Raw genomic sequence first — 15,398 nt, forward strand, 5'->3', positions numbered from 1 at the left:
ATAATCATATTTCAAATTGCATGTGTCAGGATGGCAGAATTCAGTACTGTATCTACAAAACCTTCTGTTTAATCATCTTCCCTTTATTCATTTGCTTAGATTTTTCAGGTCTGGTACATTTTTGCATGGTGTTATTTACAGTCAAAGATACAAAAAAATATATATATAATTGAATTGATATTCTCCTTTGGTTCATACAATTTACTCAAGCCTAGTAACATACACAATATTTCTGACACTGGGAATACATTCCCTGAGATCCATAGATGTCCCTAGATACCCACATACACCACTTCTAAACCAGATTCACAAAACATTGTTGTCTCATGGGATGGAATATGACTTAAAGGGGACATGCATTGCTATTCCTAGCACTATTTGGGCAACTTTACACAATTCCTGTGAGTCTATTGAACACATCTGTAAGCTTTTATTAGAAAAAATGCATTGTTTTATATTTCTAAACAAGTACTCAAATTGTTCTCACTTTGGATTTCAGGCTGTGTTGGCCTGGCTCCGCCCATAAGCACTGTGTAAATGAGTATGTGCTACTGCTGCTTCCCCGTGAGGTCCAGGTTGTGTGTAAATGAGTATGTGCTACTGCTGCTTCCCCGCGAGGTCCAGGTTGTGTGTAAATGAGTATGTGCTACTGCTGCTTCCCCGCGAGGTCCAGGTTGTGTGTAAATGAGTATGTGCTACTGCTGCTTCCCCGCGAGGTCCAGGTTGTGTGTAAATGAGTATGTGCTACTGCTGCTTCTCCGCGAGGTCCAGGTTGTGTGTAAATGAGTATGTGCTACTGCTGCTTCTCCGCGAGGTCCAGGTTGTGTGTAAATGAGTATGTGCTACTGCTGCTTCTCCGCGAGGTCCAGGTTGTGTGTAAATGAGTATGTGCTACTGCTGCTTCTCCGCGAGGTCCAGGTTGTGTGTAAATGAGTATGTGCTACTGCTGCTTCCCCGCACGAGGTCCAGCTACTGCTGCTTCCTCACGCACGGTTTGTTTCCCCCACAGAAGCTCCTCCCTCTCTCTCTCTCTCTCTCTCCCTCTCTCTCTCTCCCTCTCTCTCTCACTCGCTCATTGTCTGCCTCGCTCTGTTTGAGGAAGTGTCGGGTTACACTATCTGCCTCGCTCTGTTTGCTGTCGCTGTCAACCATAGAGGGGGCGTTAGTTATGCAAATCAGTGCTATATTAACGTCAGCAAAACCGTCAAATCAGAACAGCTCAGTTGGGTGAGGGAGGATCTCGTGAACTCGAGACTAGACTGATGAGTCAATATGGTAATTAGAGACACAGACCCATTGATACTAACCCGTATTACTATAAAACCATGCGAAACACAGAAAAAAGCCATTTATAATGCATGTCCCCTTTAAAAGACATTAACACTATGAATTGAAAATGGGGGACCCTGATGTAAACAAGACAAACGTCTTTCTCTGGTCTGCATCCCCTTAACAATTGTGTGTATTGAGCCGTACTGTATTGTACCCATTCTGCAATCTGTTAAATAAAGTTTTTCATTCATTCATTCATTCATTCATTCATTCATTCATTCATTCATTCATTCATTCATTCATTCATTCAACAACATGAAAAGATTTGAAACTCCCTGCAATTAAAATTATAAACTGTGTCTTGTTTCGTAAGCTCATCATCGCTGCACATGAGGGGAACCTCAGTGTCTTACAAGTTGAAATAAAGGTTTGAAATAAAATAAAATATGGTGATCACAAAACAACCTGACCAATTATAGTCAGACAGCCAGGCTCTGTTCTTTTAACCCTTTCACTGCCACACGGCAGAAGGTTAACCCTTTACTATCACACATCACGCATCCGCGGAGCTAATGATGCTAATGATGCTAATGATGGAGCATCGCCGTCGGTTGTGTGATAGTAAAGGGCTAACCTTCTGTATTGTCACAGTAAAGGGTTAACCGGCTGTCGTGTGGCAGTGAAAGGGTCAATGGGTGCTTTTCAGACATTGCTACATTCCGTGTTCAGGTACAAGGTTTGTTCACCTCAATGAGAGAAATGCACCTCATTTGCATTAAATTTTTTGCAACATTTCAAAAGAGAAAGAGAGAGAGAGAGAGAGAGAGAGAGAGAGAGAGAGAGAGAGAGAGAGAGAGAGAGAGAGAGAGAGAGAGAGAGAGAGCGAGAGAGAGAGAGCGAGAGAGAGAGAGAGAGAGAGAGAGAGAGAGAGAGAGAGAGAGAGAGAGAGAGAGAGAGAGAGAGTTTGATTCATGATTTATCTGGACACCTGTTCTTCCTCTCTCTGCTTCTCATCATCCTCAAGATGGGTTGGGGTTGACGGGATGGGGTTAAGAGTTAAGGTTGAGGGTTAAGGGTTAATGTTAAGGGTTAAGGTTGAGGGTTAGGTTAAGGTTGAGGGTTAAGGGTTAAGTGTAAAAGTTAAGGGTTTGGGTTAAGGGCTAGGGTTCATAATCAGCCGTTGGTGAGATTCAGTATGAAGTTGAGCGCTCCTCGTGGGAAAGCCTGTCGGGGTTAAAGGTTAAATTGCAGGGGTTAGGGCTACTGACCTGCCTCTAAAGAAAGCGATGTAGATGATGGGGGTGAAGGCGTTGACAAACTTGAGAATGAAGGTCTTGAAGATGAGTCTCTCCTCAAAGCTCTTGTCTGTCTTTGGAACCTCTGTGAAGGGAAACAAGTCTGTGATTGGTCTATAGTGTGGTAATGAAAGGGTTAACCTTCTGTAATGTGGTAGTGAAAGGGTTAACCTTCTGTAGTGTGGTTGTGAAAGGGTTAACCGTATGTAGTGTGGTAGTGAAATAGTTAACCCGTTGTTGTGTGGCAGTGAAAGGGTTATAACCTTCTGTATTGCCGCAGTGAAAGGGTTAACCCTTTGGTAGTGTGGTTGTGAAAGGGTTAATCATCTATAGTGTGGTAGTGAAAGGGTTAACCTTCTGTAGTGTGGTTGTGAAAGGGTTAACCCGTTGTCGTGTGGCAGTGAAAGGGTTATAGCCTTCTGTATTGCCGCAGTGAAAGGGTTAACCCTTTGGTAGTGTGGTAGTGAAAGGGTTAATGACTTGTTACGTTCCAGCATGTGGCTGTTGTATTTTGTTTGTCCTTTTGTGTCTCCCCCTCTCTCCCTCTCTCCCTCCACCTGCTACTCTGATGCAGGTTCCTGTCGTTCATCGAGACACCAATAGGAACCCAGCCAGTCATCAATCAATCCACCAGTTGACCAATCAGAAGCCCTCCTCTTGTTTTAAAACCATGTGGCACTTCCTGTTTCTTCCCCTTTGTCTCTGGTTTGCTGTTGGTCTGATGTTTGTATGTAACTCAGTTAGCCAACTCGGTGAAAGTGTGTGTGTGTGTGTGTGTTGGAAATTGGAGCAGGTAAGGGGCCCAATACATTTGGTATATTGTCTAGAGAGACATGGGCGTGTTTACATGATCTCATGTCATAGATGGGATACATTGATATTATAAGGTTAAGATAATTATAAGGCTATGATAAGTTAATGACATGATAGGCTATGATTAATCACAATTAATACTAAATACATGCAAGTTGTCTTTATCTTTATAACATTGAATGTTTCCATTTTGTCAATATTTGTTCTCTGATGTAACAATATCTTTGTGGACAGATAACAGGATACTATCAGCCTATCAGAGAGAGGTTTCCATAGTCAGGATTATATCAGACCATAATCTCTCTCTCTCTCTCTCCTCACCTAGTACAGTTAACCACCGTGCCACAGCTGCGTACACCTCGTCCAGGATGAGGATGACCACCAGGTTGATGATGGCCGCGGTGGTCTTGACGGTCAGCCGGACGTTGGAGCGGGTCACTGGGTTATTGCTCATGTGAAGGGCTGCCTTGGTGGATATCCGGTAGAGAATGACACCGAACACGATGGCAAACGTCACCCCGATCTGTGAGAGATAGATAGATTATTGACAGACAGACTTTTTTTTTGATTGACGTTTATTTCAAATATGCAACATAACAAACAAACATCAAGTACATATATAGCCTTAAGCCGTTATATATAAATGTATATAAAAACTTTTTTTTTGTCATTTACCTATTTGAAAAGGAGTGGGAAGAAGCATACACTTATTTAATCCCACCCCTATTTACTCATCAGAACATACTATATTTTATTGACTAATTCATACATTACTAGACTTATATTGAAAAATGTACTTAGTTAACAATTTTTAATAATACCTTATTAATATTTGCCAAACTGTATGTTACCCTGTAAAGTTCTTCTAGCCATTTTGTATACATATATACAACTATATACCTACATATGCACATATATACATACACATACATACTGCCAGTTATCAAACCCCTTCTTCATCTCTGTACCTCTGGAAAACCATTTGACTGTATTTTATTTTAAACTGTTTTATGTTTTGACATTGCTTTAACTCCACAATCAGACCGTTCCATAATTTTACTCCGCATTTTGAAATACAAAGACTCTTCATGGTCGTTCGAAAACTGTATCTTTTGAAATTAAATGTTCAACAGATCAATAGATAGCTTTGGTGAAGGGGCATGATAAACGTTACCCTGATCTGAGAGTTAGAGGAATTGTTTAGGTGGTAGTGAATAACTGATTCGTAGATTTGTTTATTACAGATTATCACCAATCAACCAAATACAGTAACAATAACTGTCACAAGCCAGCCGCGATCGCGTCACATGGTCTGTTAACTAAGATCAGTGGGGGCGGGACCTAAACTGAATGCCGGTTATACCAAGATGGCTACATGCAAGCAGGCTGAACAGAGAGACACCCCCCTACACCCTACAGTCTTAATTTCTCATTCAGTGTTTGTTTCAATTTAGTGTGTGTTTGTTTGTAGTATAGCCTATGTCACCATGTCTGTTTTTAATTAAACTGAGAGCCAAAGGGACTCGCAGGTTGGCGAACCAGGGCTTGGGCTAGCCAACAGATATGATACCTGCTTGAACTCTTCCAGGTTGGTGTACCAGGGCTTGGGCTAGCCAACACATACAGTACTAATACCTGCTTGAACTCTTCCAGGTTGGCGTACCAGGGCTTGGGCTAGCCAACAGATACAGATACCTGCTTGAACTCTCACAGGTTGGCGTACCAGGGCCTGGGCTAGCCGACATAATACTGATGCATGCTTGAACTCTTCCAGGTTGGCGTACCAGGGCTTGGGCTAGCCAACACATACCGATACCTGCTTGAACTCTTCCAGGTTGGCGTACCAGGGCTTGGGCTAGCCCAGGGGTTCTTTCTGCTGCCAAGGCACCCCTGTGTTCAATTAAATATTCCAGGGCACCCCTACATACGATAAAGACTTTTCCGGTCCTGTCTTTTTTGCTACAATGATGATACAATGACTCTTTATTTGCCGTGCTGTCGTTGAGATGTTTTGTTGTTTGTTTGTCTTTGTTGCTTGTTGGTGAATCTGCAAATATGAATTGCCCCACGCGGGATCAATAAAGTTGTCTGAATCTGAATCTGATGACAAAAGTGCTTGCTTTCAAAATAATGTTTATTTAAGAAAAAACTGAAAATCATGTATATATTTTTTTTAATACAGAAAAGGATCACTAAAGTGCTATCTGTTGCAGCTGTACTGTTCTCCATAAAAATAGCATATTTGGATAAGTTTGACAATTTCTCAAAAACAGAAAATCATGTATTTTTTTTAAATACAGAAAAGGATCACCAAGTTACCATTTCTCAAAAAATATAAATAAATACAGAAAATAAGCACTCGTTCACTCAGTGGACATTTCTAGCTCAATGCGAGGTCCGCTGCTGCTGGCTAATAATACGGTCAATACGTGGGGAGATCTTTGACAAGGCAACACGCATGTCATCATCAAGGCTCAACTTGGCCCTATATTTTGTTTTCAGAGCTGTCATGGATGAAAAGCCAGCTTCACACAGATATGTGGGGCTGAATGGTATCAACACCTTAACTGCTGCATCATGAGATACTTGGTACTCAGCACCACACTCTGAAACTAGCTCTCCAGGTGGTATCAGATGAGATTTCAATGAGTTCTTCCAAGAGTTTGGATGGAGATGTGTCAGGAAGCTTTGTCTCAATGTTGTCTGTAAAGTCTTTTTTTATCCAGTGACTTAATGATTTTCAGATTTTTATAAATGGTCAAACTTATCCAAATATGGTATTTTCATGGAAAACAGTGCAGCTGCATCAGATAGCACTTTAGGGATAATTTTCTGTAATCCAAAAAAGAATTTGGATTCACTATAAAGTGCCTGTTCACTATAAAGTGCCACGTTTTGATATATTGAGCTTTAAGCTTTAAGTAAATTTTTTGGAACACGCAACCTAAAACACCTTCCTCTCCCAAACCGTTCCTGCAATTGTTTTATGTTGCATGATGATCATGGATACATTTATTATGTATAGGGATGCCCCGATCACGTTTTTTGCCACCGATACCGATCACCGATCGTCTTGAGCCATATCGGCCGATACCGATCCAATACCGATCGTTTTTGATTATTATATTATTATATAATTTTTTTTTTTTTATAAAATATATATATTATATAATTAGACTTGTACTTGTAGTTGTATTATCTGCGAGACAACGCCACCACGCAACAAGTCAAAATGCTCGCTATCTCCACTGTCTGTGTGTATACTCTGCTTTGATCAAATCACATTCGGCTCTGCAGATTTACCCTAGGCTCTGCAGATATACCCTACTCCCTCAGCTATCCCCGTTAGTGACTGCGACGCAAGCCGGGCTTCGAATATGCATTGAATGAGTGTTATAAGACATTGATATCAGGAGCTGTCTGTAGCTACTGCTAGCCGGAAATATAACGTTAAGACAACGCCTCAGTGAACTATTTAGTTGAATGGGACATTTCGTTTTGAACAGTGAGCTAAGCTAACGTGAGCTAACAGAGGTATCATACACTAGTACTAGATAACTAGACTATTGCTGGAGCATTTGTTGATATCAGGAGCTATCAGTAGCTAGCCGGCTAGATACCGTTCAGTTAGACAATGCCTCATCATGTATTAAACTAAAAGTGAATAGTTGACTGGGTCATTTTGTAACGGTAGCTAACGTTAGCTCATGGAGGTCCCGTCCCACTAGACTAGACTAGACCCGTGTTTACATGCGTGCGGGAGGAGCTGGAGGAGGAGCAGACGCGCAGCACTGTGTGCAGCTCCCGGTGTCTGAGACAGAACTCAGCGAGTGAGATCTGTTTTGACGATCGGCGAAAATAAAGCATTATCACCGATCACCGATCGCATATTTATACTGATTATCGGCCGATAACGATCGGTGGCCGATCGATCGGGGCATCCCTAATTATGTATTGTATTTTTTATGTTTAAATATCAACATAATCTGTCTGTCCACCCTCAGTACATTTACTATCAATATAATATAGTAGTCTGACTTCATCATATCTTTTCAAACGCACACACATAGAGGGAGTGATGAATTGAAAATGGGGGACCCTGATGTAAACAAGACGAAAGTCTTTCTCTGGTCTGCATCCCCTTAACAATTGTATGTATTGAGCTGTACTGTACTGTACCCATTCTGCAATCTGTTAATAAACTTTTCAATCAATCAAATCAAAGAATGCCCCCCCCCCCTCCTTCCCAGTCCTCCTTCCAACTAAGTCCCCACCCTGCTGTTCTCTGTCGCTCTGAACAGGGCTTTTAGCTTGTTGTTAGCTTATGCTAACGGGACATTAATTCCGGTCTTAAACACGACGTGGCCACAAAGGAATGGCAAGGATTGCAAAGCATGTTATATGCATTTGACCCGTTGCGGAATAAAACAGCAGGGATTTGTTTTGGGCCGCAAAAACACTATCCTTGCTGTGTTTCAATGTCCGCGTTCCAGATCCAGACGCTACTACTGCTGAGCTGAGAGACGCTACTGCTCACTGCTCAGCCTGCTGTGTTGAGATGCATCCTTATTGGCTGTGTGCTGTAGAGCGGATATGAGTCACGACACCACGGAGTTTCAAAATAAGAGTATCATAATGACCTAAATGTTGCTAGCTTTCGGAGCCTAGTTATTTAGCTGGAGCTGCGCGTGGGCAGAAATGAGACCCGCTATAGGATTTTCAAAATAAGACTGTTGTCATTCTATATTTTTAAAGAACATTGCCAGGCATCTCGCGGCACCCCTGGCAGCTCTCCGCGGCACCCCTGTGTGCCGCGTAACCCCTGTTGAGAACCGCTGGGCTAGCCGACACATACTGATACCTGCTTGAACTCTTCCAGGTTGGCGTACCAGGGCCTGGGCTAGCCAACAGATACAGATACCTGCTTGACCTCTAACAGGTTGGCGTACCAGGGCCTGGGCTAGCCGACATAATACTGATGCATGCTTGAACTCTTCCAGGTTGGTGTACCACGGATTGGGCTAGCCAACAGATGCTTGAACTCTTCAAGGTTGCCGTACCATGGGTTGAGATAGCCGACAGATGCTTGAGCTCTTCCAGGTTGGTGTGACATGGCTAGTCGACAGATGCTTGAGCTCTTCCAGGTTGGTGTGACATGGCTAGCCGACAGATGCTTGAGCTCTTCCAGGTTGGTGTGACATGGCTAGCCGACAGATGCTTGAGCTCTTCCAGGTTGGTGTGACATGGCTAGCCGACAGATGCTTGAGCTCTTCCAGGTTGGTGTGACATGGCTAGCCGACAGATGCTTGAGCTCTTCCAGGTTGGTGGGACATGGCTAGGCGACAGATGCTTGAGCTCTTCCAGGTTGGTGGGACATGGCTAGCCGACAGATGCTTGAGCTCTTCCAGGTTGGTGTGACATGGCTAGGCGACAGATGCTTGAGCTCTTCCAGGCCTAAGAACATGCTGAGCAGCATTGGTCTGTGAAATACTTTGGACGTTGTCCAGGATAATAATATCATTTTGGGGGCTTGTCCGGGAATGTGGCAGACCGGCGCCACCCAGCTCTATTAACCAGCTGCAGAGGTAACCGTATACAAACCAGATGGCCATGGCATATTAATATTTGGGCTATTTCGACTAATGGGTTCATATAAACGGGATGAGCCTATACCTTTACATCCGGCATATTCTCATGTCATCATCTGCTTGACTCCTCTCCATCCCCAGCTCACGCCTCAGCACCATGGGTGCCCGAGCTTTCAGATGCTCGGCTCCCAGACTCTGGAACTCCCTGCCCCCACATATCCGACAGTCTGACTCACTATCCACATTCAAATCTCAACTGAAAACCCATCTGTTCAAACTTGCATATTCACTGTAATCTCTGTCACTGTCCTATACCCCCTGCTGTTTGTTTGGTTTATTATTTTAACTTCACTGTTTTTATACTTCCTGTTGCTTGTTTTATTGTTAACCTTGACTTTTAACAGCCTTGTGTTTTTTATTTTTATTCTTATTTTTTCTATGATCTGTAAGGTGACCTTGGGTGTCCTGAAAGGCGCCACCAAATAAAATGATTTATTATTATTATTATTAGAAGGGTTCCAAATAGGAGCAGTCACTTGAGAGCCCTCCCTGGCACCGTGCTCCACCTCTACCGCGCCCTACAGCTGTTATTCTCACCATCAGCAGCATCATGACAATGTTGGTCATGTAGGCAGGAAATCGGTCTCGACACGTCAGCTTCTCCTTCTCGGTCTAAAAACATACAGGAACAATATTAGAGAGACACATTCGTATTTCTTTATAACTGTGTATGGAACTATAGCAGCTGCTTTGACGGTAAATGGAACTGTAACCTGATGTGTTTTTGTATCTCTACAAATGTTACTTTGACTCTTCCTTAAACTGTAAATGTAGCTAGAGCAATGTGTAACTGTATGATGTCACAGTAAATGTACGGAGCTGTGTTCACAAGAGACAACATGGCGGCAGCTGTGTTCACAGGAGACAACATGGTGGCAGCTGTGTTCACAGGAGACAACATGGCGGCAGCTGTGTTCACAAGAGACAACATGGCGGCAGCTGTGTTCACAGGAGACAACATGGCGGCAGCTGTGTTCACAGGAGACAACATGGGGCCAGCTGTGTTCACAGGAGACAACATGGAGGCAGCTGTGTTCACAGGAGACAACATGGCGGCAGCTGTGTTCACAGGAGACAACATGGCGGCAGCTGTGTTCACAGGAGACAACATGGTGGCAGCTGTGTTCACAGGAGACAACATGGCGGCAGCTGTGTTCACAGGAGACAACATGGGGCCAGCTGTGTTCACAGGAGACAACATGGCTCCAGGTACAGCACTGTGTTCACAGGAGACAACATGACGGCAGCTGTGTTCACAGGAGACAACATGGCGCCAGGTACGGCACTGTGTTCACAGGAGACAACATGGCGGCAACAACAAGCAACAAGCTGAGGGTCAGACATAAACTCGCACCACAAGATGTTGTTCAACAGCCCGTTATCATCTTCAGCTTATTTACAATTTTGACGTATTGAGGGTGGAATAACGCCCAGCTTGGAAATTATGTTGCTACTTTGTTGTTTTTTAACGTTGAGAGATGGATATGTTCATTTTACAAGCGCTGATTGGAATTTTTTATTTATTTTATTTGTAATTTTATTAAATTCTTTGGCTTTCTATATTTTTCACCCATCCCAATTTAGTTGTTCTGCCAATTCCCTTCCTGGTCGTTGCGCGCATTGCCCCACTGTCGGCCTGGGGAGGGTGTAGAACTACCACATGCTTCCTGTGGAGTCAGCCAGCCGCTTCTTTTCACCTGACAGCGAGGAGTCTAACTGGGGGAATGTAACGCGTGCAGAGGTTCACACTATTTCCCCCAGATCCCCTCCCTGCTGAACAGGCGCCCCGACCGACCAGTAGGAGTCGCTTTTTACAACGACCAGGACACATACCCCACCGGCTTCCCACCCGCTAACACTGCCAATTGTGTTAGTAGGGACGACTGACCAAGCCGGAGGTACCGCTGACAGCTGGATTAGATCGCAGAGTCTCTGCGGTGGTAGGCGAGTGCTTAGTCCACTGCGCTACCCAGCCGCACCCTTGCTGATTGGAATTCTTAAGGGATAGTTGTGCTTTTTGGAACCCTAGCCCTATTCGCTACTTACCAATGATGTTATTGATAGGTAGAGTCCTTTCACAGCACAATCCATGTTCTTTCTTCATACTATCTCTGGCTAGTTAGCCCAAATACGAATGCAAGGTCAACGGGGTCAACTGAAATCTACTTTGCGTGCCCTGTGGAGAAGATTTCAATTGTTCGTGGCTAACTAGATTGTGCTGAGAATCTAGACCGTACCGATCAACATTGTATAGAGTTCCAAAAATCTGAACTATCCCTTTTTAAAATTGAGCCAGACTTTTAACATCAAGGCCATTGAAGAACAATAATCGAAGGCCCTAGATTCTCTCCTGGAAATGCTCCCAGGATACATGCTGATGTGAGATCAGGCGTTAACGGCATCTTTTACATTTTTACGTTGGGGATATATAATTAGGGATATCTCAGCCCAAAATCTTGTCGTGTGAGCCCTCCCTTCGAAGGAAAGCTGGTGTCCACACTCTTCAAATGTACGTGTCATTTTACAGACATCAGTGTGTCTAGTTAGGAAGAACCGTTCCGTCAACACGCTGCTAGCAGCCGGTTTACTGTCAGCAACACACTGTCAACACATCTTTAACCCTTTCACTGCCACACTACCAAAGGGTTAACCCTTTCACTGTGACAATACAGTAGGTTACTGTGAGTTTCTCCAGACCTCTCTTGGCAAGAGTTATGGCCCCTACCCCCTATCCTCTCTCCACTCCAACCCACACAGCACACCAAAACAAAGAAATGCAAACAAAGTGCAGTAACAAGCAGCGCTCTTTTGCAGAGAGGTGCCAAGTATTTCTGAATGGCAGCGAAGACTGTTCTCAATCTCATTAACCTGTTCCACCCGAGGTGAAAATCTGCATAAAATGTATACCTAGGTAAATGGAATATTGCTCCACTTCTACAAGGGCTATTTGCATATTCTTGGTATCTAGGAACATCTATGGACCTCAATGAATGTATTCTCAGTGTCAGAAATATTGTGTCTATTACTAGGCTTGCTTAAATTCTGATGAAACAAAGGAAAATATGAATTATGATTTTTCTTTTCATCTTTGACAGTGAATAAAACCATGATAATAATGACCAAACTTAAAAAACTGCCACTGAGCTCATTCAGTACCCTCTTGAGATCATGTGTACAAAAGATCTAAGGAAATTAATAAAGGGAAGATGATCAAATTGAAGGTTTTGTATATACAGTACTGAATTCTCCCATCCGGACCAATGCAATTTGAAATATTATTATAGAATATAGAATATATGCTTATACATTACCTTATTATAGCCAATTCGCACATTTATATATATATACATATAGTATCTTTCAAATGGCCGAGTTCAATTTGGATATAGTATCACCAGGCGTGCATAATAACATATACTGATATTTAATGTAATCGACTGTACTTTTTTATTTCTCCCACAGTGTAATCATTTTGTAACTAATTTCAGATCTAATTATTCCTACATGATTACAATAGTGTGGAGAAACTGACTGCGTTTCAATATTTGTCAAAAACGTTACCTTTTGTAGCTTATTATCGCGAATCATAACAATTATTGATATGATTCATTCAGAACGCTGAACTTTGAACCAACGTAGCGGACCACAGGAAGTGTAGATTCGAGAAATTCCAACACTGGCAGATAGCTAGCGAGGTCCTCTTGAAAATGGCCGCAAAAAGATTCCAATTCCGATGGTTCAACATTTTCATTTCCGCTTCCGGGTCAAAAACGCGAGTTGAAAATAAAAACTTAAAATGATATAAACTCACTTTTAACCTATTGCTAAACTATTGCCAACCTAACGTTTTACATTCTACATGTATTTGTGACATAGTAGTGATAATAATACTTGAAAACGTTTGATTTTAAAAACGTTAATTTATTGCATCACTCATAAAAATATTAATATATGATAATAATGTCAAAAAGGGGTCGGTACCGTCCCCGTGGGGTGGAACAGGTTGTTCTCACTCTCATTTAAGACTGTTCTCACTCTCATTTAAGACTGTTCTCAATCTCATTTAAGACTGTTCTCAATCTCATTTAAGACTGTTCTCACTCTCATTTAAGACTGTTCTCAATCTCATGTAAGACTGTTCTCAATCCATTCCCTCATTTATCAGCTGTATTTCAATGCTATCTATAGACATAAGCACATAAAGAATATGCATGAATACCCATATGCCGGTTCTCGCTCTATGGATGCTGTACAGATGAGTTGAGACCTGACCACTGTCCCAGATGAGGTGAAACCTGACCATTGTCCCAGATGAGGTGAAACCTGACCACTGTCCCAGATGAGGTGAAACCTGACCACTGTCCCAGATGAGTTGAGACCTGACCACTGTCCCAGATGAGGTGAAACCTGACCACTGTCCCAGATGAGGTGAAACCTGACCACTGTCCCAGATGAGTTGAGACCTGACCACTGTCCCAGATGAGGTGAAACCTGACCACTGTCCCAGATGAGGTGAAACCTGACCACTGTCCCAGATGAGGTGAAACCTGACCACTGTCCCAGATGAGGTGAAACCTGACCACTGTCCCAGATGAGGTGAAACCTGACCACTGTCCCAGACGAGACACACAGAGGTGAGACCTGACCACTGTCCCAGATGAGGTGAAACCTGACCACTGTCCCAGATGAGGTGAAACCTGACCACTGTCCCAGATGAGTTGAGACCTGACCACTGTCCCAGATGAGGTGAAACCTGACCACTGTCCCAGATGAGGTGAAACCTGACCACTGTCCCAGATGAGTTGAGACCTGACCACTGTCCCAGATGAGGTGAAACCTGACCACTGTCCCAGATGAGGTGAACCCTGACCACTGTCCCAGACGAGACACACAGAGGTGAGACCTGACCACTGTCCCAGATGAGGTGAAACCTGACCACTGTCCCAGATGAGGTGAAACCTGACCACTGTCCCAGATGAGGTGAAACCTGACCACTGTCCCAGATGAGGTGAAACCTGACCACTGTCCCAGATGAGGTGAAACCTGACCACTGTCCCAGATGAGGTGAGAGCTGACCACTGTCCCAGATGAGGTGAAACCTGACCACTGTCCCAGATGAGGTGAAACCTGACCACTGTCCCAGATGAGTTAAGACCTGACCACTGTCCCAGATGAGGTGAAACCTGACCACTGTCCCAGATGAGTTGAGACCTGACCACTGTCCCAGACGAGACACACAGAGGTGAGACCTGACCACTGTCCCAGACGAGACACACATAGGTGAGACCTGACCACTGTCCCAGACGAGACACACATAGGTGAGACCTGACCACTGTCCCAGACGAGACACACAGAGGTGAGACCTGACCACTGTCCCAGACGAGACACACAGAGGTGAGACCTGACCACTGTCCCAGACGAGACACACAGAGTCTGTAGGTAATGACACATCGTTTTAAAGAGTGGCTGCTGGATGGAGCAACATCACTGTAAAGGCATCACACAGACTGCAGTATTAAAGATTAAAGGATGGGAGAGGCTGCAGAAGATGTACTTCTCTTCACTCTGTGGTCATTCAGGGGTCATTGTGCAGTGAATGGTGATACATATACGGACACAGGGTGCGTTTACACTGCCGGCTCAAATCTCATCTTTCTCGCGTGTTCGTGGACACAGATATAATCACTTATTTATTCCCGAGAACAAAAGGAATGGGGAAGGAGAGAGAAACCTGAAGGATGATTTTCATTTACATTTTCACAGAATGATATGATATGAATGAGACACCTGTTGCCATAACACAGAAAGAGACAGATTTGGTCTTGGTAGTGTAAACGAAGCCTAAAAACAAAACAAAACAAAAAGAGGAAAAACTAGATAGATAAATCAGATCGGCTGCATTCAGATTGTCTATGCAAACCTGTACGCCTAGCAAGGTAGACCTCATCATCTTCAACCTAATCATATTTCGCTCAGACATTGGCTTAATATAATAATAAGTTGGGAGTCAGATTAGATCAGAACCATCACTGTATCGACGATGAGCTGTCCGTTATTGTACGTTCACAGTTTTAGACCATCTGAACACAACCAGCGTCAGGGCAGGGCACACACACACACACACACACACACACACACACACACACACACACACACACACACACACACACACACACACACACACACACACACACACACACACACACACACACACACACACACACACACACACACACACACACACACACACACTTCAGAAGGATGCGTCGGTTTCAACACAACCTCGAGGGTGGACCGGGCGAACACACATCATCATCATCCGTGTTAAAAGCTCGTAACTGGTGACAGATATTCAAACGTCACGTGTTGG

General features: G+C 43.6%; 1 protein-coding gene across 1 annotated transcript in view; it reads right to left on the reverse strand.

The window, feature by feature from the left end:
* Positions 1-15,398, reverse strand: part of LOC311245275 (anoctamin-1-like) — a 167,448-nt gene that overhangs the window by 43,213 nt on the left and 108,837 nt on the right. The window contains exons 12-14 of the mRNA XM_084335111.1: positions 9,566-9,640; positions 3,702-3,903; positions 2,541-2,652 (exon numbers count right to left, since the gene is read on the reverse strand). Coding sequence (XP_084191237.1) covers positions 2,541-2,652; positions 3,702-3,903; positions 9,566-9,640 — 389 coding nt within the window. The remainder of the gene's footprint in view (positions 1-2,540; positions 2,653-3,701; positions 3,904-9,565; positions 9,641-15,398) is intronic.

The sequence above is a fragment of the Notolepis coatsorum genome, assembly GCF_963971535.1.
Source record: "Notolepis coatsorum genome assembly, chromosome: 18".
Classification (NCBI taxonomy): domain Eukaryota; kingdom Metazoa; phylum Chordata; class Actinopteri; order Aulopiformes; family Paralepididae; genus Notolepis; species Notolepis coatsorum.